General features: G+C 48.0%; 9 protein-coding genes across 9 annotated transcripts; 4 read left to right on the top strand and 5 right to left on the bottom strand.

Annotated features, from left to right (window-relative positions):
- Nucleotides 1-539: 539 nt before the first annotated feature.
- Nucleotides 540-1,549, top strand: CLAFUR5_03420 (uncharacterized protein; the record flags this gene model as incomplete). Its single annotated transcript, XM_047902568.1, has 2 exons — nt 540-1,167; nt 1,209-1,549. The coding sequence occupies 2 exons, from the start codon at nt 540-542 to the stop codon at nt 1,547-1,549; spliced, it is 969 nt and encodes a 322-aa protein (XP_047758993.1).
- A 195-nt stretch (nt 1,550-1,744) lies between these two features.
- Nucleotides 1,745-2,576, top strand: CLAFUR5_03419 (Virginiamycin B lyase; the record flags this gene model as incomplete). The annotated part of the gene is made up of 3 exons (XM_047902567.1): nt 1,745-1,849; nt 1,874-2,308; nt 2,361-2,576. 3 exons carry the CDS (start codon nt 1,745-1,747, stop codon nt 2,574-2,576), a joined length of 756 nt encoding a protein of 251 aa, XP_047758286.1.
- Nucleotides 2,577-2,616: 40 nt separating this feature from the next.
- On the bottom strand, nt 2,617-3,760 carry CLAFUR5_03418 (Bifunctional peptidase and (3S)-lysyl hydroxylase Jmjd7; the record flags this gene model as incomplete). Its single annotated transcript, XM_047902566.1, has 3 exons — nt 2,617-3,248; nt 3,299-3,444; nt 3,522-3,760. The coding sequence occupies 3 exons, from the start codon at nt 3,758-3,760 to the stop codon at nt 2,617-2,619; spliced, it is 1,017 nt and encodes a 338-aa protein (XP_047758285.1).
- Nucleotides 3,761-4,495: 735 nt separating this feature from the next.
- Nucleotides 4,496-6,363, top strand: CLAFUR5_03417 (uncharacterized protein; the record flags this gene model as incomplete). The annotated part of the gene is made up of 2 exons (XM_047902565.1): nt 4,496-6,279; nt 6,333-6,363. The coding sequence occupies 2 exons, from the start codon at nt 4,496-4,498 to the stop codon at nt 6,361-6,363; spliced, it is 1,815 nt and encodes a 604-aa protein (XP_047758282.1).
- A 62-nt stretch (nt 6,364-6,425) lies between these two features.
- On the bottom strand, nt 6,426-7,832 carry CLAFUR5_03416 (uncharacterized protein; the record flags this gene model as incomplete). Its single annotated transcript, XM_047902564.1, has 2 exons — nt 6,426-7,705; nt 7,763-7,832. The coding sequence occupies 2 exons, from the start codon at nt 7,830-7,832 to the stop codon at nt 6,426-6,428; spliced, it is 1,350 nt and encodes a 449-aa protein (XP_047757836.1).
- Nucleotides 7,833-8,397: 565 nt separating this feature from the next.
- On the top strand, nt 8,398-9,897 carry CLAFUR5_03415 (uncharacterized protein; the record flags this gene model as incomplete). Its single annotated transcript, XM_047902563.1, has 2 exons — nt 8,398-8,529; nt 8,581-9,897. The coding sequence occupies 2 exons, from the start codon at nt 8,398-8,400 to the stop codon at nt 9,895-9,897; spliced, it is 1,449 nt and encodes a 482-aa protein (XP_047757835.1).
- Nucleotides 9,898-10,310: 413 nt separating this feature from the next.
- On the bottom strand, nt 10,311-10,863 carry CLAFUR5_03414 (Mitochondrial import receptor subunit tom22; the record flags this gene model as incomplete). Its single annotated transcript, XM_047902562.1, has 3 exons — nt 10,311-10,364; nt 10,427-10,716; nt 10,773-10,863. 3 exons carry the CDS (start codon nt 10,861-10,863, stop codon nt 10,311-10,313), a joined length of 435 nt encoding a protein of 144 aa, XP_047757834.1.
- Nucleotides 10,864-11,500: 637 nt separating this feature from the next.
- Nucleotides 11,501-13,551, bottom strand: CLAFUR5_03413 (GTP-binding protein 1; the record flags this gene model as incomplete). The annotated part of the gene is made up of 3 exons (XM_047902561.1): nt 11,501-12,436; nt 12,484-13,428; nt 13,486-13,551. The coding sequence occupies 3 exons, from the start codon at nt 13,549-13,551 to the stop codon at nt 11,501-11,503; spliced, it is 1,947 nt and encodes a 648-aa protein (XP_047757838.1).
- Nucleotides 13,552-13,931: 380 nt separating this feature from the next.
- CLAFUR5_03412 (putative hydroxyacylglutathione hydrolase) lies at nt 13,932-15,253 on the bottom strand (the record flags this gene model as incomplete). Its single annotated transcript, XM_047902560.1, has 10 exons — nt 13,932-14,015; nt 14,068-14,229; nt 14,280-14,371; nt 14,426-14,630; nt 14,685-14,718; nt 14,772-14,840; nt 14,893-14,950; nt 15,015-15,044; nt 15,097-15,139; nt 15,191-15,253. The coding sequence occupies 10 exons, from the start codon at nt 15,251-15,253 to the stop codon at nt 13,932-13,934; spliced, it is 840 nt and encodes a 279-aa protein (XP_047757837.1).
- Nucleotides 15,254-27,978: the final 12,725 nt, after the last annotated feature.

The raw sequence follows: 27,978 nt of genomic DNA, 5'->3' as shown, positions 1-27,978 counted from the left end.
ACCCCTGGCCAGCACGTCAGATCCCGATCGCAGGGACAAGGCCAGCATGGTTCCTCACAGAGGTATCGTTTCTGTCTATCTACAATGTGGTTACTTGGTGAAGTCACCCTATCCTGGAGCTCGACCAACTGATCCTCCTGGCGTTACACGCATTTCTTCGTGGCTACAATCGCCGGTCGTGGTCAACCCCGATCAATTTCGTCCTTATGGTGGCCCGACCGGGACGAATCTGCCACATGCGGACATCGCAGAGCAGAGTTTCACTTCAGAAACACATCATATCGTTTCTTCTGGAGGCACGCTTCGAGACGGTGAAGAAAGCACTTCAAGCAGCGAAGAAAGCAGAAGAAGAGAGGAAAAGGAGGGCAGAAGAAGAGAAGGAGAGGCAACTTCGCTCCCCAATGCACAATGCAGAACGCGCGCATCCCAGAGGAAGTCCGAATGGGACCTCTGGCTTCATTCGCAATCAACATTCAGAGCAGCCGCTGCAAGACTCGGGAATGAATCGCAATGAACTCGCCGATCAATTTGCAGACACGATGGACCCGACGCCTGTGAGCCCCGCAGGACATCGCAACAGAGTGCTCGACTATGGCCCACACGGGCAGTTTCGACACGACACGCACCATCCCACAGCTCGAATGGCACTCCCGGAACCTCTTCACAGCAATCGCAGTATTGGCGCACCAACTACGAGCTTCCGGTCAAAGATGGCCAATGCAGCATCACTCGATCCTCGTCTTCGCGATCGCCACGCAAGTCACAGTATCGCACAAGCCTCCTCTGGCCCTGCACGCGATCCAACAGCTTCCTCGGTTACTATGAGGAAGCGCGCGGCAATGTCCTCAACTCAGCCAGAGCAAGTGCCAAACAAGCGTGCCAAGCTCACTGCGCCAATGCAGCAAACGTCAACAAACTGCACGCTCGGCTTGGCTGGAGATGACGAAGACGACGAGGAGCCGACGCAAGAGGAGATTAAAAGCGAGTTCATTGCAACCAGCGCGGCCCTTCAGGGTCTCCGGACTTCGAGCACTCCTCGAGTCAAGACGGAGCCTCAATCGGTGAAGTCAGAACTTGACGCAGACGAGCCAAGCGTCAAAGTTGAAGAGCTGGGCACCTCAACGCAGAACGCAATATCGGTCGATGATGATGTCATTGGGACACAGGGTACTGTAGCCGCGATACTTTCGTTATCGTGGTTGATCCAGCACGCACAATATCGCAACAGCCGCATGAAGTCATCGACATGACCAGCGATGATGAAGGCAGACCAGTCAAGGCCGAGCGAGGCATCAAGCTCGAGTCCGTGACCAATGCAGGAGCTGGTGTCCCAGACAATGCAGGCAGTATGGATACGGTGCACAATCGTCCTGCTGGGTCTGAAAAGGATCGCAAGGAAGCCAGGAGGGAATTGGAACTTAAGGCGTACAGGCTAGAAATGCGCAAGAACAAAGCCCAGTATGACTTCGAGATGAAAGATATTGAATTGCAGCAGGAGATGCTGAGGGCCGATGCTGAAGAGGAGGAAGAGGACGTCAAGCTGGAGTAGGGCGTAAGGGACGGAGGGCGTGTTCGAAGAGTATGGCATCATGTTGGAGAATATTGCATCGCATCAATGCAGGGAGTTACTTGAAGGTATTCGAATGCAGGGAGAACATCGCACCATATTGGAGTATATCGCATGGAGTCAATGCAGAGCACTTGGAGACAGTCAATGCAGGGACAGAATCGCATGTAGTTGAACATGAGATTTGTGCATAAATGCGCAATGTATGCCAGCAATGGTCTGAGGAATCAGCTTGTCAGAATCGATCCCTCGACGAAAGACATCAAGATCTTCCAGCCGCCGGTGAATCCGATCTGAGACTCGCAGCCGTTCAACGATCTGTATACGGCGAAAGATGGGATTTGGCTTACACAGACGGGAAATGTGTTCTCATTCGTCTCCTTCGCGACGGAGAGCTTCACCAACTATCCCATCCCAACGCCACTTTCGCTGCCGCTAGGTTTGTTTGTCGCATCAGACGGTGTTGTGTACATCGCCGAGCTGCTGGCGAACAAGATCTTGACATACGGCCCAAAGACCGATGTGACGAGCGAGTGTGATCTGCCAGAGCCTCTCCAGATGCCGACTGTCATTCGTGCCGAGAAGGACGGATTTGTGTACTTTGCGCTCTTCACTGGGAACGGCATCGGTCGGATCAACATGAAGACGCACAAGATCGAGATCTTCCATACCAATCAGTTGCTGGGAATTGGAGCTGATGACGCCATCGACAAGTATGGTGGTGTGTGGTACAGCTTCTTCGTAAGTCTTGCCGTACTTCGTCCCTTTCTGGTGCGATGCTGACTTGATGCAGAACGTCGATCGACTGGCACGTCTCGACACCGATACGCTGAAGTTCAGCTACGTTGACTTCCCCAACACTGGTGCTTCAATCGGCTTGCCAGGAACGTTGAGCCCGCTGCCGCCGTATGTTGACGTTGCTGTCAACTATGGGCCAGGAGATGCCATCTACTTTACCGACATCTCAGGCAATAGAGTGGGCAGGTATTCGCTGAGTGGGTTGTACTAGCTGGCGATGTCAAAGGGGAACATGTCATGAGTAAAGTCCCTCAGCCAGTGCGCGCGTCTTCATCGTTCTCGATTTTCAGCTCCGGATAGTTCACTTCCTTCGTCCGAGCATTATACACATCTCGAATGAAGGCAGTGCTAGTCCAGAAGCTACCGCCAAACTCCATGTCATACCAGTAGTTGACCGAGCACGAGAAGCCTTCAGGTCCGTTCCCCTGCTTAACTTTGTGGTACCACATAGCAGGCAGATACATGATGTCGCCTTCATAGAGAGTGACTCTCAACGACTTCGAGTGCTTCGAGTAGACTGTAGACCTGGTATCTGGCTCATCAGGATCCCATAAGGGTACCGGGATCAGCTCGGTATCGGTATCGAGACCAGGCTCGAGCTTGTGCTCATGTTCCAGAGATGGATGGTATCGTGCGAACTGAAGTGGCGTCTCGTTGACGCAAGGAATTTCTACTGGTGGAAGCAGGACGAAGTGTTTCTGTCCTCGTATCTGGGCATAGATGTTTTCGTAGTTGTCCTTGTGGAGAGATGTAGTGGATCGATCGTTTCCCAACCAGAAGTTGATTGCATCTGGTTCTTGATTCAATGCCTCGCTGGCGAACGGCATCGTCTTTGGCACATCCGGGAAGAGCTCAGGATACTCAAGTCTGAGACTGTCATTCTCTGCATACAATGAGCTTCGAGGAATGGAATGCTCGCGTACCATGACTTACGAGGCTGTGCATACTTGACCAGTCCCTTGGACTGTTTCGAATCCTCTTGAACATATCTCAAGAGCTGGCTGAAAGACTCATGAATCTCATGAGGCTCCACGAAAAGGAGTCGGCCGCTCTCATCCTCGACCACGGCATCTGCATTCCTGTTCAGTTCAGCCGCAAGCAATGACAAGAATGGTGACTAAGTCCGAGACCGAAGAAAGGTCAACAGTCCACCTACCCATGTGGTGTCACCGCTACTTTCACATCCTTGTCCTTGAGCACCGTCGCCAGATACGCGGCATCCCAACGCTGGACCGCACTCCAATTCCTGGCACCGCCTCGTACGACGAAAGGCCTGTTCTTCGCGGTGTATGTCGAAAATTCGAGCGCAGTCGGCAGGTCCTCCAGTTCGTCCAGCAGAGACGGGTTGAGTTCGTGGTACGAAGTGATCAAGGCAACCAAGGGATCACCTGCCATGTTCGAGTCTTCCACTTTCCGCGAATGTGCAGGGTAGCCCCAAGCGTTTTCGCAGCTGTCATCGGGGTTGTAACAAGTGGTAGAATGCAGTCGAGGCACCGGCCGATCTCCAGCTTGATGGAGCGTTGTGATTAGTGAAAGGCGATGCTGCGTACGGTGCAATCATGGCCGACGCGCATGGTGACAATTCGTGCGCAACGAAAAAAGAGTTGCTCCAAGTACCAGGATCATGTGCGGAGCGAGAACGACACTGAAACATTCGATGCAGTCGCCTGCTCGTTGATATCGCTTGAGGATCTTGCCGAAGCAGCAAACCTATCATCTATGACGGCTCTATAGCACTTAGATGTATGCTCCAGACATTGCCAGGACGGCATAGCATAGACAGCTGTTGCACATCGGAGTAACCATCCTAGGAGCTATTATGGTCCATCGTACAACGTCCGGCGGACAATAATCGGTCTCGATTCCCTCCGATCAAACAGGGGATCACTAAAGTTTAAGCTTCGCCTTACTCTTACTCGTCCCTAGGACCCTAGACCAGCGATTTCACCTTGAACTTTGAAGCACCTACGGTAGACTGCCGCCATCATCCATCATCCAGGGACTATAATGACACGCTACCCGCGCACTCCTTCCCACCAAGCTGCAGCTGCAGAGCCGAGTGCAAGTCCTACGCGTAGAAGTCTGCTGCGTGTCTTGTCTGCCATACCACCTTGAGAGGCCTGGAGGACCATGTTGGGCAAACGCAAGCACGCTGCCTCTGCCTCTGCCTCTGCCTCTGCCTCTGGACCAGGCGTCATGATGGCCAGCGTCCAGAAACCACTTCCCGCGCCAGACATGGGACAGGCGCCATCCAATGCGTTCACCGCGAAAGGCATCGAACGCGAGATCCCACGATACGTCTCCTACACGAGTCCGGTGTCCAACTTCCCCCCTAGCGACGTTTCGAGGAGCGCGACTCTGCCCTTGAACCTTGTGGCACTCATCGTCTCCTACCTAGACGACATTGGCGACATTGCCCGAGTCACACGAACATCGCGCCTTCTTTACTACATGACCCTGCCGCAACTCTACGAGAAGGTCAACCTGCGTTCCTACGCCGACATTCGATATGTCAATGGCAGGCCGCAGGGATTTGGCAGTGGCAGTCCATTCCAGATGGCGCTGAATGGTCTTGTGACCAAGCAGCATGGCGCATTGGTCAAGGACTTCAGGATCTGGGGCCAATGGAAAGAGCTGGGCATAGAAGACTTTGCCAAGGGACGGGTACCTGACAACTCCATGATGCTGACCATCCTCCTGCGAGCGGCCACGGACAAGATGACTAGGTTGCAGTCGTTCTGTTGGGAACTGGACTGCAAACCGTTAAAGACATTCTACCAAGGTCTGGGCAACCACAACACACTGACAAAGTTCGTTTTGAGGTTTCCCTCGACCAGAATGCCTAGACCGTCTGTGTTGATACCTCCGATGACCAACCTCAGGATGTTTCACGCCATGGACATTGACCCAATGTGCTATCCCGACGACATCAGTATGCTCATGCTGCACTCGAAGAAGTTGGAAGATGTGAGGCTACACTTCTCACCCAGAATGAGAGCAGAGGCTGAGTCGATCATGAATCTCAACATGTTCTTCGGAAGATGCCACAAAGCTGGCTACAAGCTCAAGCTGAAGCACTTTGGTATACATAACTTTTTCGGGCCCAATGTGCTTGGTATGGAGCAAATCTTCGACCTCAATGTGAATTGCAGTGTCACGTTCCTGGACACCTTCGGTGGTAATGACCCACGTACCATATTCGTGGATGATACCTGGAAGAATGTTCCGCTGGACATGTACACGAATTTCAAATGCGTCCGTGCCAATGAGGTGGCCCCTGAACCTGTTCAGATCATGAAAAATGCAAGAACCAAGATGGAACGCATGTACGTGGTGAACGAGCGGAGGAAACCATCAGGCTTCACTCCAGAGGATCGTATTCAAAGTCCGCTAACGCCGAACCTGGACTCTCCAATTGACCCGCGCATCCGTGAACTGGGCAAGGAATACTTGGAGACTCTGATGCACTATCACGGCAATACCTTGACTCACTTGCTGCTGTCAGACCAGTGGGCGCTCTCTGCAGACGACTTGGCAGCCTTGATCCAACACTGTCCCAACCTGGTGGAGCTCGGCTGCGCCGTGAACACTTCTGACCACACAATGCTCGAGCTCATGCTGCCGTTCTTGCCGCAACTTCAAGCGATACGTATCTTGACAAACGAGCATTCCATAGAGCACCTGAATTCGTGGAGTCATGAGGAGAGGATGTGGAGGATGGGCTACGAGCTAGGACAAAAGCCTCACATCAACGTAAAGCTCATTGGCATCGGGAACGTTCAATACAAGGTCGGCAACCTCGTACAGTTGATGAGAGAAGACGGCACGGTGGAGATGCGCCGTGAGATGAGCATGGCGGATAAGGAGGAAGCTCTGAAGTGGGAAGTTTGGCGGTTGGACTGCCTGGATCTGAGGTGAGCATGACCGATCTTGTGTGCCATGCATTTGGTTGAATAACATTTCACAGCGTTGACCCAGTCGCACCGTTCTCGCCGTGAGCTTTATTCGCCGTTGACCCTCCACAGCAATCGATGGCGACATCACAGCAGCCTGCACCACTTCACTCAATCAACTCCGCTCGCTCTATTTCCGGGGTAAACTTCGGCCAGCGGCTATGAAGGCATCTGCCATCTTTGAATACTGCCAACAGGTGTCGCTCTGGCCGATCAAGCACACTGATGTCCTCAAGCGGATTTGCGTTAAGGATCAGCAAATCAGCCATGGCGCCTTCCTTCACGCGACCGAGCTTGTCTTCGTGCCGCAACATCTTCGCCGCATTGACGGTGGCGCTCTGCAAGACCTTAAGAGCGCTCAGACCAGCTTTCCTCCGCAGCACAAATTCGCCCGTTTGCCTGATCTGTAAAGGACCGAGTAGATCTGAGCCGTAGCACATGGTCACTCCGGCGGCATCCGCAATCTGTATGCTCTTGAGGCCTGCCTCGAGGACTTGGATGTTCTCGGTGGCGATGGAGGGAGGAAGAAAGCCAGGAAAGTCCTTCGATGCCATGGTCTCGTAGGCGACCAGAGTTGGTGTCAGATATGCACCCTTCTCGGCCATGAGCTTCGCAGTTGGCTCATCGATGAGGTTGCCATGCTCTATGCCGAGAACGCCATTTTCGACAGCATTGCGAATCGCGGCTGGCCTGTACGCATGCTCAGTCACCCATGTGCCAGAATCGCTGGCCACTTTGGTGAACGCCCTGATCTCCTCAGGTGTGTATTGCAGACTCGTCAGCTTGTCGGTGGGCGAGACCACACCCCCGCTGACCATGATCTTGATGAAGTCAGCGCCCTGGCGTAGCTCCTCTCGCGCGGCATGCAAGCATTGTTCCACTCCATCGGCAATGCGACCAAGTCCGTGGGTATTACCTCCGCAACAGGCATACTCGTTATCTTTGGAGGAGCGCAGGTCGCCGTGGCCACCAGTCTGAGAGATGCCATGACCGGAAGTGAAGAGCCGAGGACCAGGATACAGGCCTTCGGCTAATGCTTCTTCAAGAGCAAGTCCAGCACCTCCACAATCGCGGATGGAGGTGAAGCCACGCTTCAGCATCTGGTGGGCCAGATATGGTTGTCGAATAAGTGATGTGTCTGGGTCCTGGTTGACAGTATCCTTGAGCCCATCCTCTCCTGACGGTGTTGCGAGGTGGACATGGCAATCCATCAGTCCTGGCATGACAAACCGACCTTCGAGATTTACAACGACGATGTCGCTGCCCTGAGTCCATGACATGGCATCATCACCTGGCGATGGCTGGCCTGATAGTTTTGACATGTGGCGAATCACACCACTCCATAGATCTATCGTAACATGCTCGTGTACATCCCCAGACTTGGGATCTGTTGCTATAGTCCGTCAGCCCGAGTTCACTTCAGATATACTCTATTATTTATTACCTATCAGTCGCGCGTCAACTAGTCGCTTTTGTGGTACGGCCATCCATGGCTTCAGTGGCACGGCCGCCATTTCCGCAATGAGATTGTCTGATGTCGAGATTTCACCCATCATGTTTGAGTCGAGGCGCTACTTGAAGTGAGGGAAGGCGGCAGTCGGCGCTTGATCCCGAGGTTGAACCTTGATTGCGCGCTGTTTGCTCTTTCCTAACTGCTTCGTTCACCTCTGCCTGTGTTGCCCCGCCTCAATGCAGAAGGCGTGGAAGTAGTCCTCTAAGTCGAAGATACTGGAGACCGTGAAGAAGAAATGGCGGCAATAGCGGCAACGCGTTCAAGTAGTGGTGCCAGAAATTGGGCGATTGGCGCGAAGCGGAAGCACTGCAAAGAGATAGGTATTGAAAACCACAAATCACTTCGGGAGAAGATGCAGTGTAGCGCTGAGCTATGAGAAACATCACCCTGAGCCGTGGGCCGTAATGCTGGCCGATTGTCTTGAATAGCTGTCGTGCGATCATCCTTGCCCTATCTGATATGCAGGCCGTGAGGAGAACTTCACCTACTATTCTGCAAGTAATGGGAGATGCGCTCGCCGTGCGTCCACGCCACATTGTTCCCTTTATCGAACTGCTCGTCAAGCCATGGACGTCGAGAAGAAAGGAGTCGTGGATCCAAAGTCCGACCTGGACGAAGGGCAGGCACATGCATTCGTGGACGACCCAAAAGCTGAGAGAAGAGTGCTCTGGAAGATCGATATGGTTGTGCTACCGATGGTCTGTTGACCCGGGCAGCCCGTTGAATACTGCCTGCTGACGACTTCTTAGATGTGCCTAGTCTTCTTCACGCAACACCTCGACAAACAATCCCTTTCGTACGCCTCAGTATATGGCCTGCTCGAAGACCTCAACCTCAGTAGCCATCAATACAGCTGGCTGACAAGCTGTTTCTACCTCTCTCAGCTGGCATCAGAGTGGCCGTTCATCTACCTGATGAGTCGCCTGCCGATCGCGAAATTTGTTGGCGGCACAGTCATCCTCTGGGGTGCGGTGTATATGTGTCTTGCCGCGCCAAACAACTTCGCAGGCTTCGCGGCCGTACGCTGTCTCCTTGGCCTCACCGAAGGCGCGGTGTCGCCAGCGTTCATCACGATAACTTCGATATGGTACCAGAAGGAGGAGCATCCCCTGCGAGTTGGCATGTGGGTTACGTACAACAGCATTGCCCAGATCGCCGGATCTTTGATGATGTACGGCATCGGAGAGAATCTGTCCCATCTTTCCATTCAACCCTGGCGACTGATGTTCCTTCTTGCTGGTGCGGTCACCATCTTCGCTGGCATCCTGTTCTTCTTCGCGATGCCCGCTGGCCCTGCAAGCGCTTGCTTCCTGACCGCAGAAGAGAGGCACATCGCAGCCAGGCGCCTTGCTTCGCAGCATGATGGTGGCGACAAGATATCCTTCTCGTGGCCGCAGTTCAAAGAGGCTTGCTTCGATCTGAAAACGTTCCATGTCTTCATGTTCGGACTGCTGGTGACCATGTGCTCGCCGGTTCTGACCTTCGCATCGCTGGTAATCAAGAACCTCGGCTACACTTCGTCCGAGACGCTCCTATACGGACCACCGTCTGGAGCTGTGCAGATCGTGTTCATCTGGATTGGCGTGGCGGGCTGCTTGTGGTTTCCGGATCGCCGTAATCTGGTTGTGTTGCTGCTATGCATCGTGCCGCTCGTTGGCTGCATCCTGCCCACGGTCCTGCCACTGTCGGCTGGCTGGGGAAAGATAGTGGCGTCTTGGCTGGCGAGTGTCATCAGCTCACAGTTCAGCATTCTCATGTCGCTGTCAGCCAGCAATGTGCGGGGCAATACAAGGAAGGCCTTTGTGAATGCGGTCTTCTTCGTGACATATAGTACAGGCTGTATTGCCGCGCCTCAGCTCTGGACCACGCCGCCTCGATACTCAGCTGGTGTCATCTGCGCTTTGGTCGACTGGGGCCTCGTGTATGTCTTCATACCTTGGTATTGGTGGCTATGTTGGAGGGAGAACCGTGAGCGCGATCGGCAAACTGGCGAGGCCATAGCGACTTTCGTTGCAGGCGCGGACATGACTGATAAGCAAGACAAGGGATTCAGGTATACCACCTAGTCGAAATGGTTATTGCAGAACGGTCTTAGAGTCTCAACCCATACTATCGCAGATCAGATAATCGCGGCGATCCACATACCTTCCTTCGTCTCACGGCGCTCCATAGCTTTGAGGCGAGCTTTGGCAGGTTCGGACAACGATAGCTGCGTCCAGGAAGACGAGACGCTCCAATCTACGGGCCAAGAATTTGTTTTCTCTTTCTCCCGTTGAGTCTTTTGATACGATAGTTCGATATGGTGGTGATGGCAGCAGTCGTGCCTCGTGCGATGTTTTGGGATTGAGACCAAGAATTGTGCTGTACTGCGCCTTCGAACGATGGCCTCAGAGCAGAGAATATAATACAAGCGCTACATATGCTCTCCTTAGCGCGAGAAAATATGCTGCCAAACTGTACACTGCACAACCTCTTCCGCTTACAATGCTGGCCTCGCATTGCTCTGTCCGGAGCCAGAACCAGCAGTAAGAAGCTACACATGATCACGTTAGCCACCTCCCAACGCAAGTCTTCACGTCGAATATCTCGACTTACCTCATTCGCACTCTGCTGCATCCTCATTTCCCTCTCCATCTCCTGCACCTGCTGCTCCTCACTGAAAGCCAATGCCCACGGCACACCCAGCAGCAGCGCGCTCGTGCTGACCACCCACAAAGTCTTTCCGCTCAGGCTCAGTCCAGTTGATGCCCACGAGTAGCCTGTCGATGCGGCGTTGGAGAGGTGTTTGCGGTAGGTGGGAGGGACGATGTCTTTGAGGGCGTAGATTCGGTCGAGAAGTGACTCGTCGAGGGCGTCGTCGTCTTCTACGTCTGAAACTTCTGATTCTGGGGATTCAATTAGGATGGATATGGAGGTGTGTGATGTGCAAAGATGCGCGTACCGTCATCTGTGCTCCATTGATCTTCGTCTTCCTGTGGTCCTTGCTGTTGCGCGAAGAGCTCCTCGTCGGGCACTTCTTCGAGCTTGACCATCTTGGCGGATTAGGGTGTTCTGTGAGGTTGGATGGTGGCTGTGCGGTGTTCGACTCGTTTCGCGACGATGGTGATGAAGTGTGGATGGATGCACGTGAGGATGGCGATTGCCAAAAAGTTGAACAGACAGGGATCAGCCACAGCCGTTGCCCATTGCTTCGGCAGGTGCTCCGACGTCACCGAGAACATGAGATGTTCTGATCAAGATGGGCTCGGACGGGAAGATACAAGGTGCGAACTGAGCTGGCCGCTTCTCTAACTACCCTTATCTCCTGTTAACATGCCTACTGCAACAAGAAGCCAAGATGTTCTGTCCTACAGCGATCTCGTGGCACAGATTCTCAGTAAGCTTCGGCTAGCTCGAAACCTTGTAGCATAAGGTTGCCACGTCAAAACTGTTGCAGGAGATCGAACGGAGGATGGGCCAAAGAAATCATGAGGAAGTAGGCGATCATGAGACTGCAAAGGTTTGCAAAAGACAAGTATGAAGAATCTCGCATAAAAGGTATGCTCACGCCACGGCAATGCAACAAGCCATGCTGCTCCGCCGCCTGTCATCGTCCCAACTACCCACTGATGCCGTTGTAATCCCTTATGTGTAACTCCAAGTCATAGCACATCAATCATGTAAAACATATCAAGCTGCCGCCTTAATGACAGCTGGGCTGCTGCCCTCAACCTTCTCCTTCTCTCCATCCTGCCCCGCACCCGGGTTGAGTGGTTTCGAAGGGTCATAACCAACCTGCTTGACAATACCAAGCCCTTTGGTCCTGCCCTCGCGGAAGAGGATACGGTCGCCAACCGACAGAAACTCTGGTCGCTGCACGAACCTGAACGCCACGGTCGCCCTGTCTCCAGTTCGAATGTACGCTCTGTCGATGTCGATGATAGCGCAAGTCTGCGAGACTGGTCCGACATGCAGCATAGCCTGGTACTTAGTCCGGATGGTCGTTGCATGTGAGAGAATCAAGACCTCTGCCACGAACTCGCGGTAGACCTTTGGTTGTGCTATGATCACATTCGGGTTCGTTTCGGACTTTGCCAGGAGCACGACCATACCTTTGCGGACGTCCTTTCTTCGCACTCTTCGAAGAGCGAAAGATGCACTTTGACCTGCTGTGGCTGCTGGGGTGCTGATTCGTTTTCGCTCGATAGATCGAACTGTGGTCGTCGTGAACTCCCCCAGGCTGTTCGGTCCCACAAGAACAGTATCACCAGCGTGGATGATACCAGACTTAACCACACCAGATACCACTGTTCCTACGAACGGCACGGAGAAGGTATCGTTGACGTGGAACTCGAATGGCGCATCGGCATCGTACTTTCCGTGATGTGGGAGGATGTTGAGAAACTCCCGCACCAGATCCAGGCTCTCTCCAGTCACGTTCGAAACCTGAAAGACCGGGCAGATGCGCTGGCTGACGAACTGTGTCGCAGTGTTGATGCATTCCTCACGGTTCTTGATGAAGATTGGTATTTTGCGAGCTCCGGGCGACTTGAGGATCTTGGTAAGCTGAGTGATGGTCTGCTGTAGGATCTGAGGTGGACAAATGTCGATCTTGGTGATGACGACCTGTTTCTGTTAGCATCGCGATCGAACACATTTCGTGTCAGACATACCATGACTGGAACATTCAGCGCCAGAGCAATACCGAGATGCTCTTTGGACATTCCGATCAATCCATTGTTGGCAGCAACCATCAGCAAGCAATAGTTGGGCTCACTCGAGAGCAGACCGAAGACGGTGGTCCGCAGATATCGCTCGTGGCCAGCCAAGTCGGTGAACGAGATGACTTTGGCACTGCGCTTGCCAATCTCTTCCCAGCTCAGCTTCCTGCCCGGTACACCAGATACAACCACATCTCCTTTCGTGTCGAAGCCCATGATCTCCATGCCCACGGATGATGTTCGTCCAGACTCAACCTCGTGCTTGTGTCGGAATAGATTCACTCGAGCCATGCCACGACCATCGTCGAGCCCGCCTTTAACGAGGACTCCAAGCAATGTACTCTTTCCAGCATCGACATTGCCCACGACTGCTATTCTCATCTCGATGGTCTGGTCTATGTCTTTCGGTCTTCTTCGAATCATCACTTTGCCGACGCATCCTCGTTCTTTCTTGTTCTCAGTACCAACGTCGACCTCGCTGTTTGGGACATTCTTGGTCATAAGGATCTTCCAGTCGGCCTTTAGCTTGTCCAGAATCTCCTTTATCCGCACGAGTGCAGCTTCCCATTCCCGCTCGGACAGCAGCTGGCTGTCGCCGTTGTCCTCGAGTCCGACATCGAACAGGCACTCTCCATGACCTTCGTCTAGGCGCTTGTTCAATATGTCCTGCAGTTGCGTGGTGCTATCGTCTTTGGTCTCGGAAGTGTCGAGGAGCAGGTGCTTCAATCGGACTCGCGGCTTATCGTCGCCGAGGGCTAGAGTGTCGAGGATGTCAAGCTCAGCGTGCTCCTGCTTTGGAGCGCCTTTCGATGCGCCGTTGGACGCCGAGGTAGTTGCTCCGGGGCCTTTTCGGAGTGCTTGCTGTTGCTGAACGTAGTCGGCGAAGTCGCTGAGCGCCTGTTGGGATACTGTTAGAAATGGTAGTAGCGCAGCATGTGAGTAGCTATAGCATACAGATTCGCCAGCGCGACGCTCATGCGCCGACTGTGGTGCTTGCTTATAGCGGTCGGATTTGCTCATGATGGTACACGATGTTGGTAGAGGTTCAGGGTGGTGTCGAATGGCGGTAGGAGTATTATCAGGTTCGTATTCGTAGGATCATTGCTGGTATTGTGGGTGAGTAGGAAGTGAAGTAAAGGTGGAAGAGCGTGGCAATCGCATGGAAGGTTAAACACAGGTACATGTATATAGCAGTAGTGGTGCATTCGATGAGCCATGCATCATGACTGTACGTGGGGCCAATCTGGGGTGAGTCGCACATGAGAGCTTCATCATCAACGTGGGGAACAATCTTTGTTCTTCTCGCCGCATTCTGCTTGAAGAGACCGCTATTGCTTTTGTTGTCAATATACATGTGCTATCTCATCGACATTGTCATTCATGACCTGGACTTTCCTCTGTTACATCGAGTTCTTCGCCTCCCGAAGCGCGGCCATGACTTCAACACGATCTTTCTTGCCGGTGAACTTCTGGATGGCCGGATCCTAGACAGAGGTCAGCTGCAGGTACAGATCATGCTTCCAGCATCTCACTCACATCGAGTCGCATGAACACGTTGTGTTGCTTCTCGTCGCCGATCGTGAACTTGCCCTGTGTCTGCTTGTTCGAGTTCGCGAATGACTCCAGCTTCTTCACCGGCCCTGACTGGACGACCTTGATGCCAAATTTGACATTGCCCTTGGTGTACTCGTGTCCAGGCTAGGGTCACCGTTAGTCTAGCATGAGCTGCAGTCACATATAAGACTTACGTAGACCTTGGTGTCTTCTGGGAGAGTGGCAAGTGTCTTGTTCAGCGCAGTGTCCATCTCCTCGGCTGTGCCCTCGAAGAAACGACCACATCCTGCCGAGTGTCAATACATCGCATTGATGGTCGACGCTCATGGATCAAGCATACCTCCAATGAATAGAGTATCTCCAGTGAAGACAGCTCGGTCGTCGCCATCCTCGAAGAGATAGCAGATGCTGTCCTGCGTATGGCAAGGTGTATGTAAGGCCTTCACTTTGATACCTCCAACATTGAACGTCTCGCCGTGACTTGGAGTCTTGGTCACCCTTGTACAATCCTTACCGCCAATGATTGGGACTGGGTAGGTCTTGAGCTACAGCAACAGTTAGCCATTGCATTCCATAGCATGTACGAGGCGGTATAGCACCATCTCAACATTGCCACCAGCATGGTCGTGATGACTATCCTTGGAAGTCAGCTGTTGTCCGCGAGTGGGTCGGGAAGGCTGGCTTACTGGTGGGTGTTGACGATGCTCTTCAAGTTGATACCGCCGTCGACGGCCTTCTTCAGATGAGGGAGCACTCTTTTATGACCTATCAGCAGATTCAATGGCTCGATGTACTGAAAGCACGGACTCTGATGGGTTGGCTGGGTCGATAATCACGGCAGCTTTGGTCTTGTCATCTGTGACGACTGTCTCGATCAACCAACGGTCAGCAAGTGCATCACATACGTGGGGTGGAATGATTCGGCTTACGATAGGCGTAGTTGTTACCACTACCCTCCCCTATGCTCGAGTCAGTGAACGGACATACGACACCTTGATGGTCATTACTGACACATGGGGATAGAGTCGATGTGCATTTTGCGTGCAGTTGCCGGCTGGGATGTTCGATTAGCAAGTAAAGGCAACGACAAGACAGCAATGCATACGATCAAAAAGCTTGAAAGGATTGGTCGTTTTGTAATCTGCTTAGCTGCGGCCACGAAACTCATTGATGGCGAGGATTATGTTTGATGGTTGTTTGGATGTGGAGAGCGTTCTGTTGTCAGCATTGGGAAAGAGCAGAATGATGTCAGTCAGGGAAGGAGCGATGACGGAGATAACATGTGAATATCACCGAGGCACCACGCTATCCACGCTTTATCGGACCACTTTGTCGCGATCCGAGCGTGCACATGGACAACATCCCATCATCAAAACTTGAGGCCACGTACGCCAAGAATCAGGTGACTGATTAGTCACCTGCAGCCTCTTCAAGAGCAACACTTGTCTATTCTAGATAGACATATGCAATACACAACCTGCTTTTGAAACACCCTATATGAGCCCGTATAATAACTTCCTATACTTCTAACGTAATACACTTTAGGGGTCCGTATATAGATAGTAACGTAGTTCTAACGCCTAAATCAAAATAATCTACTATATAACGTACTTTAATACCGAGTAGGCTATACTACCGAGCGGGCTACTTTTACTAAGAACTATACCACTTCTATAAATATAGCTATATAACCACTGTTATAGCGTATATTGTCTTCAAATAAGGCTAAACTGACCTTAGCTATCTAGGCTATAAAACGCGACGCGATAATCACGAATCGACTTACTATAAAGGTATACAACCCGTCTCGAACTATACTAGAGTATCGATTAAATAGACGACCTCCTTAGAGTAACTACGAGCCTAATTTGAAGAAGCTTATAGAGCTAGAAGAGAGGGTAATACTTAAGTATATACTCGAGCTAGATCTTAGAGGTTTCCCGCTATTAAAGACTAGTATACGAGTAATAGCCGATTTATTACTATAAGAGAAGGGTCTTAAGCCCGCTAGTCTTAATTAGATAGACAGGCTTATTAGGCGGTATTATAAGCTAAAGGTTCGTATAATACGTAGATACGATCGTTAGCAAGCCCTAATAGAAGATCTAGACGTTATCGAGAAGTAGTTCTTACTTATACGTAATATAAAGGAGAAGTATAGTATCCTTAACTAGGACACCTATAACTTCGACGAGATAGGGTTTATAATAGGTATTATTACGTCTTAGAGCGTCGTTACGGGTTTAGAAAGGCGTAGTAGAAAGAGGAAGGTTGTTTAATAGGGTAATAGAGAGGGAGTAGAGAGATAGCGTATTAGATAGCTCTTATATAAAGCGAGTTTAGTAAGCTACGTAAGTCTAACGAGGCCCTTATATAGCGGAAAGTATAAAAGCGTAAGTATATTTAGTCTAGAGGGTCTCTAACCTTTGATAAGGCGTCGTAATTAATACCTCTAGAGGATACTAGGAGGTAGGAAGTAAGTAGAGAGTCGCTAGATAGTGTTCGGCTAGTACTAAGGCTACGACGCTATAAGCGATATAGCGAGTCGGGGTATAACGTACGTACCTATTAAGTAGACTTACTAGATAGCGAAGAATCTAAAGAGGAATTGTCCTTCTAGTAACGATTCTATAGGATGTCGTCGTATTAAGATACCGTCGTAATTAAAGTAGAAGTAGTATAGTTCTTAGTAAAAGTAGCCCGCTCGGTAGTATAGCCCGCTCGGTAGTAAAGCACGTTAATAAGAATAATAATCATTTATAATACCTATCTAGCTCCTAAATAGTCTATAAGGCTAGGGGCTATTAAGGAAAAGAGAGGGGAAACCCGTCGTACGGAGTAAAGTCCTCTTTAGGGGTTAATAAGTTCTCTCTATTACTTATCGGTCGATCCGTTATACTAGAAGCGGTAAGCTCTTAAGCGGTTAGCCGCCCCGGAGTACTAATCTACCTAGTACTAAGAGAAAGTATTAGTAGCTAACTATTACGGCTACGTAAGCAGCCCGCTTAGACTCGCGCTACCGGCTTACCTAAATAGGTAAAAGACGAGGTCGTAAAGCTCGTAAGCTTCATACTAGCGGAGCCTTATCTAGGCTTACTTTAGATAATAGACTACCCTAAGTACCGCCGTAATACTAACCGACTCGCCTACTATTAGCCGGTCGTCCGTTAGGCGGAGCTTAAGTCGCTAAATTGCTAACTCGTTAGTCGCTCTAGGTTAACCCTCCCTTTATAGCTACGATCGCGGTCGGGGTCTCCGCGGGCTATAGTCTACTCTCTCGCGGGGTCGTTAGTACTATCGTTAGCGCCCTATCGAGTTAGTAGGCCGGACGCCCTCGTAGGCTTTCTAGAGTTCTTCCTCCTAGGCTACCTCTCCCGCCCTTACTACTATCTTATTTGCTATTTGTAACGATTAGAGTAGGCTAGTCCGTATTATTATCCTCGCCGCCGCTCGTATCCCGTTCGCTATATTTATTATATACTAGAAGTTTATTACCCCGGTTTCGAGGCGTATTACCTACCGGGCTTCTATAAGGCGCGGGTAGAATAGTACGATATATTTTAGCGTTTAGACTCGTCCGTACTTATATAGATTACTATCGATACCTAGTACCTTACGGCGGTATAGGTAGTCCTTAAAGCCGATATATTCTAAGCGGAGTAGTATCGCGACTATAGCCTACGGGCGGGTAAGGGCTCGAAAGAGTATTACTCGATTTCGGCTAATAGGTCCTATCTTTACTACTACCTCGTCTTCCCTTCGATACGTTCGTCGCCGTAGTAGTTACCTATTTAGGTACCTTTCGCCTTCTTCCTAGCGCTCGTTCTAGATTCCCTATATATATCCGCGGACCACGTCTACCGTAGCTTTCCGATTCTTACGTCCCTATCCCGCTCCTATTACGGGTATACTACTAGCTAGGGCCTATATCTAGAACTTTATTCTAGGAGTCTATTACGCTTTAGGCCGCCGCTATAGCTATAGCTATAGCCGTACCCTCCCTCTACGCGCTACCGGTCGAAGGCGTATTATAATCGCCTAGTACGCCGCGCGGATATCGCTCTCTACCTTACTATTCGCCGTCTATAGCGTATAGCTTATAGCGAGCTATTAGAGGGAGAGCTATTACGTTAGAAGTATAGAAAGTTATTTTACGGGCTTATATAGGGTGTTTTAAAAGCAGGTTATATATTATATATCTCTATCTAGAATAGATAAGTATTCCTCTTAAAGAGGCTATAGATGACTAATTAGTTACCTAATTCTTAGCGTACGTAGCCTTAAGTTTTAATAATAGGATGTTACCTATATATACGCTCGGATCGCGACACACTCCCTTAGCTTATATACTAGAGTAAATGAGCTAATTTCTATATAATCGCGTACACCCTATTATAACTACCCCCCTACCTATAGTAGTAACGTTAGGCCCTCGGTGTTACTACTACTATAGTAAGGGTAAATCAGCTATTTTAAGTAAAGTAAGCTAAGGTAATAGGGGTGTTTCTCGCCCTTACGCTATTAGCTAATAGGAGACTAAGAAACATCTTCTAATAATAATACTAGGGCCGTACCGGTAAATAGTAGATACTTTACCCTAGCTTCGTTATTGTCTATAGTATTAGTAGCTACTAGTAGCTGTGTTTCACGCCTACTAGCGCTTCTAGAGAGGTGTCCGTAAAGATAAAGCCGTTCGGTATTCGTTTCGAGATAAGGTAAGGCCGCTACTACGGGCTTCTTAGGCGTCTATTAGCCCGTTACCTCCTAATACGGCTATAGAGGGCACTAAGGTGCGTAGGTCTACGCCTTCCTTAGCTATATTAAGCAGCTTAACGAAGTGCTTGTGCTTCTATAGTAGAAGTAGCTTAGTCAGCCCGTCTATAGGCATGTCGTTAGTACTAAGATACTTGATCTTAATGTCTCCGCGCTAGTCTCGCTATCGGAGCTAGTAGTAGTAGATATTAACGTAGCGTAGCTTCGTATTAAGCTTTTACCCTTATTAGTTAATAAGGCGGATAGTCTACGTGTTGTCGTAGTATAAGTAGGTACGCTAATTAAACCAAAAGTATATCTTAGCGAAGACTCGTTCCTACTATATAAGCTCTAAGGCGGCTTACGAAAGCCCGAGTAGCTTAGCCTCTATTAAGGAAAAGGTAATAGTGATTTATTTAGATGCCTTATAATCTACTAGTCTACTAAAGAGTATAAAGACCTAGCTATTTAAGCTAGTCCTATTATTATTTATACTATAGGACGCGTCTAATACTCTAAAGAACTCGTAGTTACTACCGAGGTGTTCTAGTTAGCTATAAAGGCTAGTAATATATTTACTAGCGCTATGTATAAGGCAGAGGTTCTTAGTCTCTAGGAGATAGCGTAAGTACTAATCTATAAGCTTAAGGTATGTCTTAGTTAGCTTAGTTAGATACTACGATAGTATAGATAAGGAAAAGGCGATATTAGGCCGCGTATATATAGTGGCAAAGTTAAGGGATCCTATACGTTATTAGTACGTAAGGATAGCGATAGAGGTAGGTTAATAACCCTCTAGAACGGTCTAATTAAGGTGTTAATCTACTAGTACTATTGTTTTACGTATATTCGTAGATATACTAAATTTAGCGGCTAGCTTCTTAATATAGTCTTCTTAAGAGAGCTATAGTAAGCGCTTGTTTCTATCGCGCGTAACCTTGATTCCTAGGAACTAGGAGAGATTACTAAGCTCGTATATCTCGTACTTAGTAAGTAGCCGCTACTTGATATTAGTAGTATAGGCCTTATACTTACGGTAGTAGAGTATAACTAGGTCGTTAACGTAAAAGAAGAACATAACCTTATTGTTATAGTAGATATATTCGGAGTCTAATAGGGGTACTAGTCTAAGGGAGGCTAGCGTCTTAATTAGAGAGTTGTACTATAATAAAGGGGACACCTTTAGACCGTAGAGGGCCTTAACTAGCTTAAGGGCGTGTCTATAGGATGGCCTATCGATTCTAGGAGGTAGTTATAGATATATAGTATATAGGAGGTCCGAGTTTAGGAAGGCGTTAATAATATCGAATTGTTCGGCTTCTAGGTCGAAGCTCGCGGCTATAGTATAGTAAAGGCGGAATATACTTACTAGTAGTATAGCGGCGTATATATCTAAGTATGTTCCTTATAAATCGCCTCTTACGTATAGCCTAGCCTTAAAGCTCTTTAGTATACCGTACTCGTCTAGTTTATATTTATATACCTACTTTAGCGGTAGTAGTAGCTAAAGTTCCTCCTCTTACTAAGCATCCTAATCCTTCTCTTCCTTTATTACCTATCTAAATGTGCCTATTACTAGGGCTTTAGTAAACCCCTTAGCTATAGCTTCGATCTACTATTAGGAGAAGCGGTATTTTATAGCGGCTCGGTATTTAGAAGGTTCGGGTAGAAGGTTATCGCGGTATATAGAGGTAGTAGTATTAATACGCCTTAGAGGGCTATTGCCTCTTCGTATAGGGCTTCGATCGCTCTTATCGCGATAGGCGCGTATTCTAGGTCGTATACTAGACATCTAGCCGATAATTATATTAGCGACTATAATCTAGTATAGTATATAGTAGAAGTAGGCCGTTCGTAGGCGCTTTCTATTCTCTATAACTATATAGTTAGACTCCTCTAGTATATAGAGCTCTAGCTCTAGAGGGAAGAGTAGTATATTAGACACGTTATTTATTAACGCGTCTTCTAGTAGTATAAATATAAATAGATATAGCTCGCGATTAGGGTCCGTATTACCTATAATCTCCTTACGGTCTTCTACGGTAAGGGCATCTATTATCTACTACTATAGGGTGTCGTAGTAGTTAGTAGTATTATATACTAACTACTATATATTGTCTTAAGTTACGTAATCTATTACGTACTCAATTTGCCGGTCCTTTTAGTTATATATTACTAACTCGCGGTATTACGGCTAGTATAGTTCTTATCTAAGGAGCTTTTAGTAGGCGTCTCGAGGTTATTAGGTGTACGGCTACTAAGCCTATTCTTCTACCCCCTCGGCCTATACTATGTCTTGCTCGTAATAAGCGATATATAGGTCGTAGTATTATTTAGGCTCTTTAGCCGGTTCCGCTATTACGATATTCTCGATAGGGCTCGTATACCCTACTATTAGGCGTAATAGGTTATAGAACGTAGTCTTATCGAAGAGGACGTCCTTTACTTGTATAACCCTATCTTTTAATAGGTCCTATACGCGGTAGATATTAGTAGAGTCGTATCCTATAAGGTAGCCTATAAGCGCTCTCTCTTAGAGTTTCTCGCTCTTACTAGGCTAATCTAGTCTATAGATAAATACTTATATAAGGGAGCTATATACTACTATATAACCTACGTTCGGAATTCGTCCTATTACTAATTCGAATAGGGTCTTCTAGCCCTTTAACTAGATAGGGGATCGCTTATTACGGGTAGTAATCTATAAGACGATAGTATAGGGTTACCGTAAAATAAGCGTTATTTAGTAAGGCTACGAAAGAGAAGCGCGAAGCGCGCGAGATATATAAGGAAGCGCTAAGGCGCTAGTACGCCGGGATACGGGTTCCCCGCGGGGAAGAGCCGCGGCGCGACGTTACGGTAGTAGTGATCCGTAATAGTACCCCCCCCCTTTAGATCGCTATTCGTCCTCGGACGGCTCTATCTCTATAGTAGTATATCTACGAAAACTATATCATCCTCTAGTCTACCTTGTTTAGCTTAAGCATCCTCTAAACCCTTAATATCCTCCTTACTATCGATTACTATATCCGTCGGGCGGCTAAGCTAGTACGGCTATATAGAGGCTTAGGGTATATAGTAACATCCTTGTTCTAACGCTTATTATAGAGACTTCTATCCGCTATTATCCTTATAGAAGTAGGTATACGCGGTTCTATAGTAGCCCTAGCGTATTAAGTATCCGAGCCTATATCTATAGCGTTCGTTTCTATAGAGCTTTATAGGTTAACTATAAGCGTATTAACGGCGGCTATAGGATAAAACTCTATCGTACTCGTATTAAGTCTTATCGAGCGGCGTAACGTCCTTACTTATAGCTTAGACGCCGTTACGGGCGTATTAGTTTACGGTATAACTACCGGTATAGACGTACTCGCGTTCTCCGTAGGTACCTAGCTAGACTTAGTATAAGATCGTAGTATACTAGTAACTTGGTCCTTATTAGGTACCTAGTCGTACGGCGGCTTAAAGTCGGCGGGTATAGACTTCGTCGGAAAGTTATAGTAAAAGTCTATAATAGAGGCGGCTACTCCTACTAATACTTCTAGTAGCTCCTAGCTCGGCTCGCGGTATCCTTTCTACTTTACTAGGTACTTATACTCGTCTTACTTTAGTAGTAAGTGTTTTAGTAGTCTTCTCTTTAGCTTAAAATATTTCCTATTAAGTATATCCTCTACGAAGTACTCTTCGGATGTTTTACCGTCGTCGTCGCGGGTAATCTCGATTAGAGGCGGCGGTACTAGGATCTGTCTAGGTTCGGGGTTATTAGTAGCTAGTTATAGGAGCGAGGCGTAGAAAGTGTTATAGAGATTGCCTAACTAATCGGGTATTATAACGCGGTAAGCATTTTAATACGGGAGTACTACGGTAATCTCGTACGGCCCTACGTTCTTAATATCGAGCTTCTTAGACGGGCGTGTTATTAACTAGTTAGTAGTATCAATATAAACTTCGTCGCCGATATTATAATTCGGAGGTAGCTAGCGATATATATTTATAAAATCTACTTATAACGCTTAGGCTAACATAATTTCTTACCTTAGATATACGTATATCTAGTTTATACGCTTAGTAAACGTATTCGCAGATTCTATATCGAGTCGTTACTTATAGGGCATAAGCTTTATAGGGGTGGTCAGACTAGTATCCGTAAATTCTAGGTTACGACCGGTATTAGCGTAGAAGGGTAATACTCTAGTAGTAGCTAATATAGAATTTTTAGTAGTAAACTCGGTAAGTAGTAACTAATTAACCTAATCATCTTAGGCGTAGTTAATATAGGCCCTAAGGTAACGTTCTATAACCTTGTTCGTGTTTTTAGACTATCTATCGGATTCTAGGTAAAAGGCCGTCGATAGTCGTTATTAAATACCGAGTAGGGAGTAAACTCGTCTCTAGAACGTAGACGTCTACTAGGAGCCCCGATCTAAGACGATACTCTTAGGAATACTATAACGTACGAAGATGTAGCAAAAAAAGATATATACGATATATAGGGCGTCTATCTATAGTACTAGAATTAGGTGTCTCTCCTTAGTAAGCCTGTCCGTAACTATAAGGACGTTCTTATACATTTGTCTATCGGTTAAGCTCTTACTTCCGGGCAAATCTATAACGAAGTCAATAGCGATATCCTCCTATACTCTAAAGGGTACCGGTAATAGTATAAGGAGGCCCTAATACTACTAAGTTGACGGAACTGTTATTCTATATATAACATAATTACGGACGAATCTCTTAATTGTTTATACTATACGTAGCTAGCGGTAGTATCTACTAATTAACTCGAATGTCTTTTTACGGCCGGGATACCTAGCCGCGGGTATATTGTAGAAACATCGATCTCTACGCCAAAACAAGACATATTCGAAAGCTCTTATTAAGGCCATTCTAACGATATATAAAGTAGGCCACTGCCCCTAGGACTAAGGGAGTTCTACCTTATTTAATCTAGATAGCTTGAAGCTCTCTTCACCCTGTTTCTTCAGCTCTAAACGCCGCGGAGGTGCCTAGCTACATTAGGCAACTCCTAGGCAATAGTAGCCTAGGCTACGGTACTAACGGCGCCTACGGCCCTATAGGCGAAGCCCCCCTAAGACAACTAGTAGCAACTTATAGAGGACGTAAAAAGTATAGAAACTAACGATTAGCTCCCTTACCGGTCTCTATAGGTAATGATCACTCAGCTACGCACGGCGCTTGTACTGTCGTATCACCGAGGGCAACAAGAAATAAGGACGACGTCCTAGGCGATTAGTAAGGCCACCCGGAATCAACACCCCTATAGCTAGGCATCGGTCGCGGTATCGATACTAGGCCCCCGCCTAACGCACGATGTAGTTACGATCCGTATTATAGTAAAGGAAGACTAGGCCGAAGTTACGAAGCTATCGAATAAGGAGCTCGCCTAACGAATTAACTAACTAGGGGTGGTCGTAGTGAACTAACAGTCTAACGGCACTCTATAGATCTATACTAGCTCTACTACTACTAGGAGGCACCTAGAGGCATAGCTATAGTAGGCATCTAAGGTTACGGCATTAGCGAAGGTCTTAACGAAACAATTTTCGATCCTAGTCTACGATATACCTAAGGAGTTTGACCTAACTAACTAGGGTCACCTACGCGCTCTCTAAGAGGACAACCCGGTCACTCTTAACTCTCTAATCCAGAAGGCGACTTGGCTCTATAGGAAATGGCTAGAAGGCAAGAAGGCCTCGGCGCTAATAGTATAGCTATAAGACGCGAAAGCGGCGGATCTAGCGATAGAACAAGGCCTAGTCTAGTAATATAGCCTCAAGATAGTAGAAAAGCACTCCTTATCCTTTCGTGTCCTCTAATGCTTCAAATGCTAACAGTATAGACACCAAACCTACACGTGTATAAACAAGTAGGCCTACTCGAACTATATAGGAGACTATATATCTAGGGACTATACATCGACTACGAGACGGTACGCGAACTGTCCGGGGTACTACCTATCGTATAGTACGGAATGCCTATAGCGGAAACTAGCGAAAAACAAGGCAATCACAAACAGAACCGTCGCCCTAAGATTCTAGGGCGACCGTAAGGCTAGTCTATACCGGAACTAACTAGCGGCGGTCGGGTATAAGCGCCCTAGGGCCGAGAACGATATAAAGGATACGTAACCTAGGGCGTACGGGAGGCTACGTACTCTACTAGCTACGGCGAGGGAATCTAACTAGGCCCGGCTCCCCTTTAATATATAACTAATAGGCGTAGACTAGGACGCGCTAGGTAGTAGGACATAAGATATTATAGAGGAAATGATTGTCGATACTAATAACTAGCCTCGACACGCTTAGCATTATCTAGTATAACGTCAACTATAGTAAGGATATAGTCTAGAACTATTTCCTACACGAGGCGGACCCGTACGTCTACTACGTCCTAGTAATCTAGGAGCTATAGATTAACCCGTACTATAAGAGACTAACGACCTACAAGTCACTAGGCTATACGACATGCCTACGAGGCGACGGTAGACCCCGTACGTACTTCTATATTAGTAAGGACATACTAGAATCCGACTGGGAGGTAGTGTACTACGTAGACAAAGAAGGCGGGGGCGATATTACCTCCCTATACGTAGGTAGTACCTAGATACACAACCTATATATATAACCGCTAGCCTCGAGGTCTAGCCGCGACCTAGGGGTCTATAGACACCTAGACAGTACGCTTAAGAGACAAGGGTACTATATCGTAGTAGGAGACTTCAACGTATACTACCCTTCCTAGGAAAGCCTTATGTAGCCGTACCCTATAGCCGACGAAGTACTCGACTTGATAGCGAGCAACGTAATTGCCCTTAATACCCCGAAGGACCTAGGTACCTAGAAGAGAGGGGGACTCTAAGGCACAATCGACCTCTCCTAGATCTTAGATAGCTACTACTATATAGTAACCTACTATAGGATCGAATATAAACTCGAGGCGCCGTTAGACTATATACTAGTTAGGACCTCTATTACGATATAGATATAACGTATACTAGCGAGAATCCCTAAGCTAAACTAGGGAAAGGCCTACTAGGCTAATATCTAGGCGTACCTCGATAACTCCGAGAGGCTAGTCTAGATCTCGTAGTAGTAATATAATAGTAAAGACGAGATAGACGAGGTAGTCTAAGGGTTAATAGACGAAATAAGAAAAGCGACCTTCCTTTACGTTCTACTTACCTAACTAACGATATAGTCTAAACTATACTAGACGACAAAGTATACTACGGTAGTTAGAGAAGTAAGAAGAGCCCGCCGGGTATAGACGAGCAGCTTTAGGGAGGAGGCCTAGAACGTATATAGGGAGGCATACTAATAGAAGAAAGCTATAATACGGAGGGAGAAAGTAGTCGGCTAGAGAGCTATAGTAGAAGAAATCGCCGGCAAGCTAGTAAGGATATAGAAGCTAGCGAAATGGGCCCGATAGGACCCTATATAGGGCCCCTCCTTCTCTATCCTAGCGCTATAGTCGCCTAGTAGCCCGGTTAGCAACCCCGAGGCTAAGGCGCGTCTACTAGCTAGCAAGTTCTTCCCGCCTCTAGTCGAGGCTAATTTAAGTAATATAAATAGCTCTACTCCTCTAGCCCCTAGTATCGCGGTCGAATAGGATATATTAGAGGGAAATATTGCCGCTATACTTAGGAAGTTACCGGCGAAGAAAGCCCCGGGGCCGGATAGGATCCTAAACGAGCTACTAAAGAAGTATAGAGATTAACTAGCCCTAGTAGTCGTAGCGATCTTTAACGCCTACCTATAGACCGGATACTACCTAATAGTATTTAAATAATCGACGATAGTAGTCCTACGTAAGCCGTAAAAGGAAGACTATATATAGGTAAGTTCGTACCGCCTAATTACGCTCCTTAATACTCTTAGGAAGGCGCTTAAGAAGCTAGTTATAACGAGACTCTCCGAGGCGGTAGAGAAGTACTCCCTACTCCCGGACACCTAGATAGGTACGCGCCTATAGCGATCGACGCTATCCGTAATAGAACTTATTACCTCTTAGGTAAAGGCTATCTAGTATAAGAATAGGGACAAGGTAGTATCCTTACTTAGTCTAGACATATTAGGAGCCTTCGACTACGTATTATACCCGCGGCTACTCTATATCCTAAGGTCGAAAGGACTCCCTAAGTCGCTTATTAACTTCGTACGGTCCTACCTCTAAAACCGTAGTACGTCGATCCTAGTCGGTTAGTATAAAAGCCTATTTTAAGTAGTCTATACTAGAATCCCGTAAGGCTTAACGCGAGTACCTATCCTATTCCTCTTCTTTATAGCGACGCTACTCCTAGCTCTAGAATCCTAGAACACCGCTACGAGCGGCTTCGTAGACGACACGAACATCCTAGCGTAGTCTTCCTCGACTAAGAAGAACTATAGGCTACTAGAAGAGAAGTACAAGATCTACGAGGACTAGGCTAGGAGGCACGGGGCTCGGTTTGCCCTAGAAAAGTACAATCTAATATACTTTACGCGCCGGCTACGGTTCTATAATATATAAGCTTCTATCTAGATATAGGGGTATACGACTAACCCGGCAAATCAGCTTAGGATCCTCGGACTATAGGTAGCCCCGGCGCTACGGTAGAGGAAGTACGTATAGGCAATATTACGGAAAGCTAAACAGAATATAGCATTATACTAGAGGCTTACTACGTCTATATAGGGGGCGGACTCTCGGTAGTTACGACTTCTATATACGGCTATTATACGGCCAGTCCTTACCTATAGTAGCTAAGTATAGTCCTTAGGCGAGAGGGCCTACCTATCGAAGGGACTCGTCGCGCCGCTAGCGAAGATCTAAAACTAATGCCTAAGGAAGGTCACCGGGGTATATAAGTCGATACTAACGAGGATGCTTAAGTACGAGACCGCTATACCGCCGATCGACCTATATATCTAGGGACTACGGACCTCCTACTTAGGCAAGTCGGTATAGTACCTAGTATAGAAGGTTATCGCTAGTATAGTCGTAAGGGCCCGCGAATTAGTACTAGCGTATAAGGGTATTCGACCCGGAAACGAGCCGAACTACCGGGTAAGGGACGAATAGCTAGTAATATAATAGGAAGGTAAGAAATCGTTTATAGAGTAGCTATAGAAAGAGAGT

The sequence above is a fragment of the Fulvia fulva genome, chromosome 2, assembly GCF_020509005.1.
Source record: "Fulvia fulva chromosome 2, complete sequence".
In the NCBI taxonomy this organism is placed as follows: Eukaryota; Fungi; Ascomycota; class Dothideomycetes; order Mycosphaerellales; family Mycosphaerellaceae; genus Fulvia; species Fulvia fulva.
This window is presented reverse-complemented; position numbering and strand designations above follow the sequence as displayed.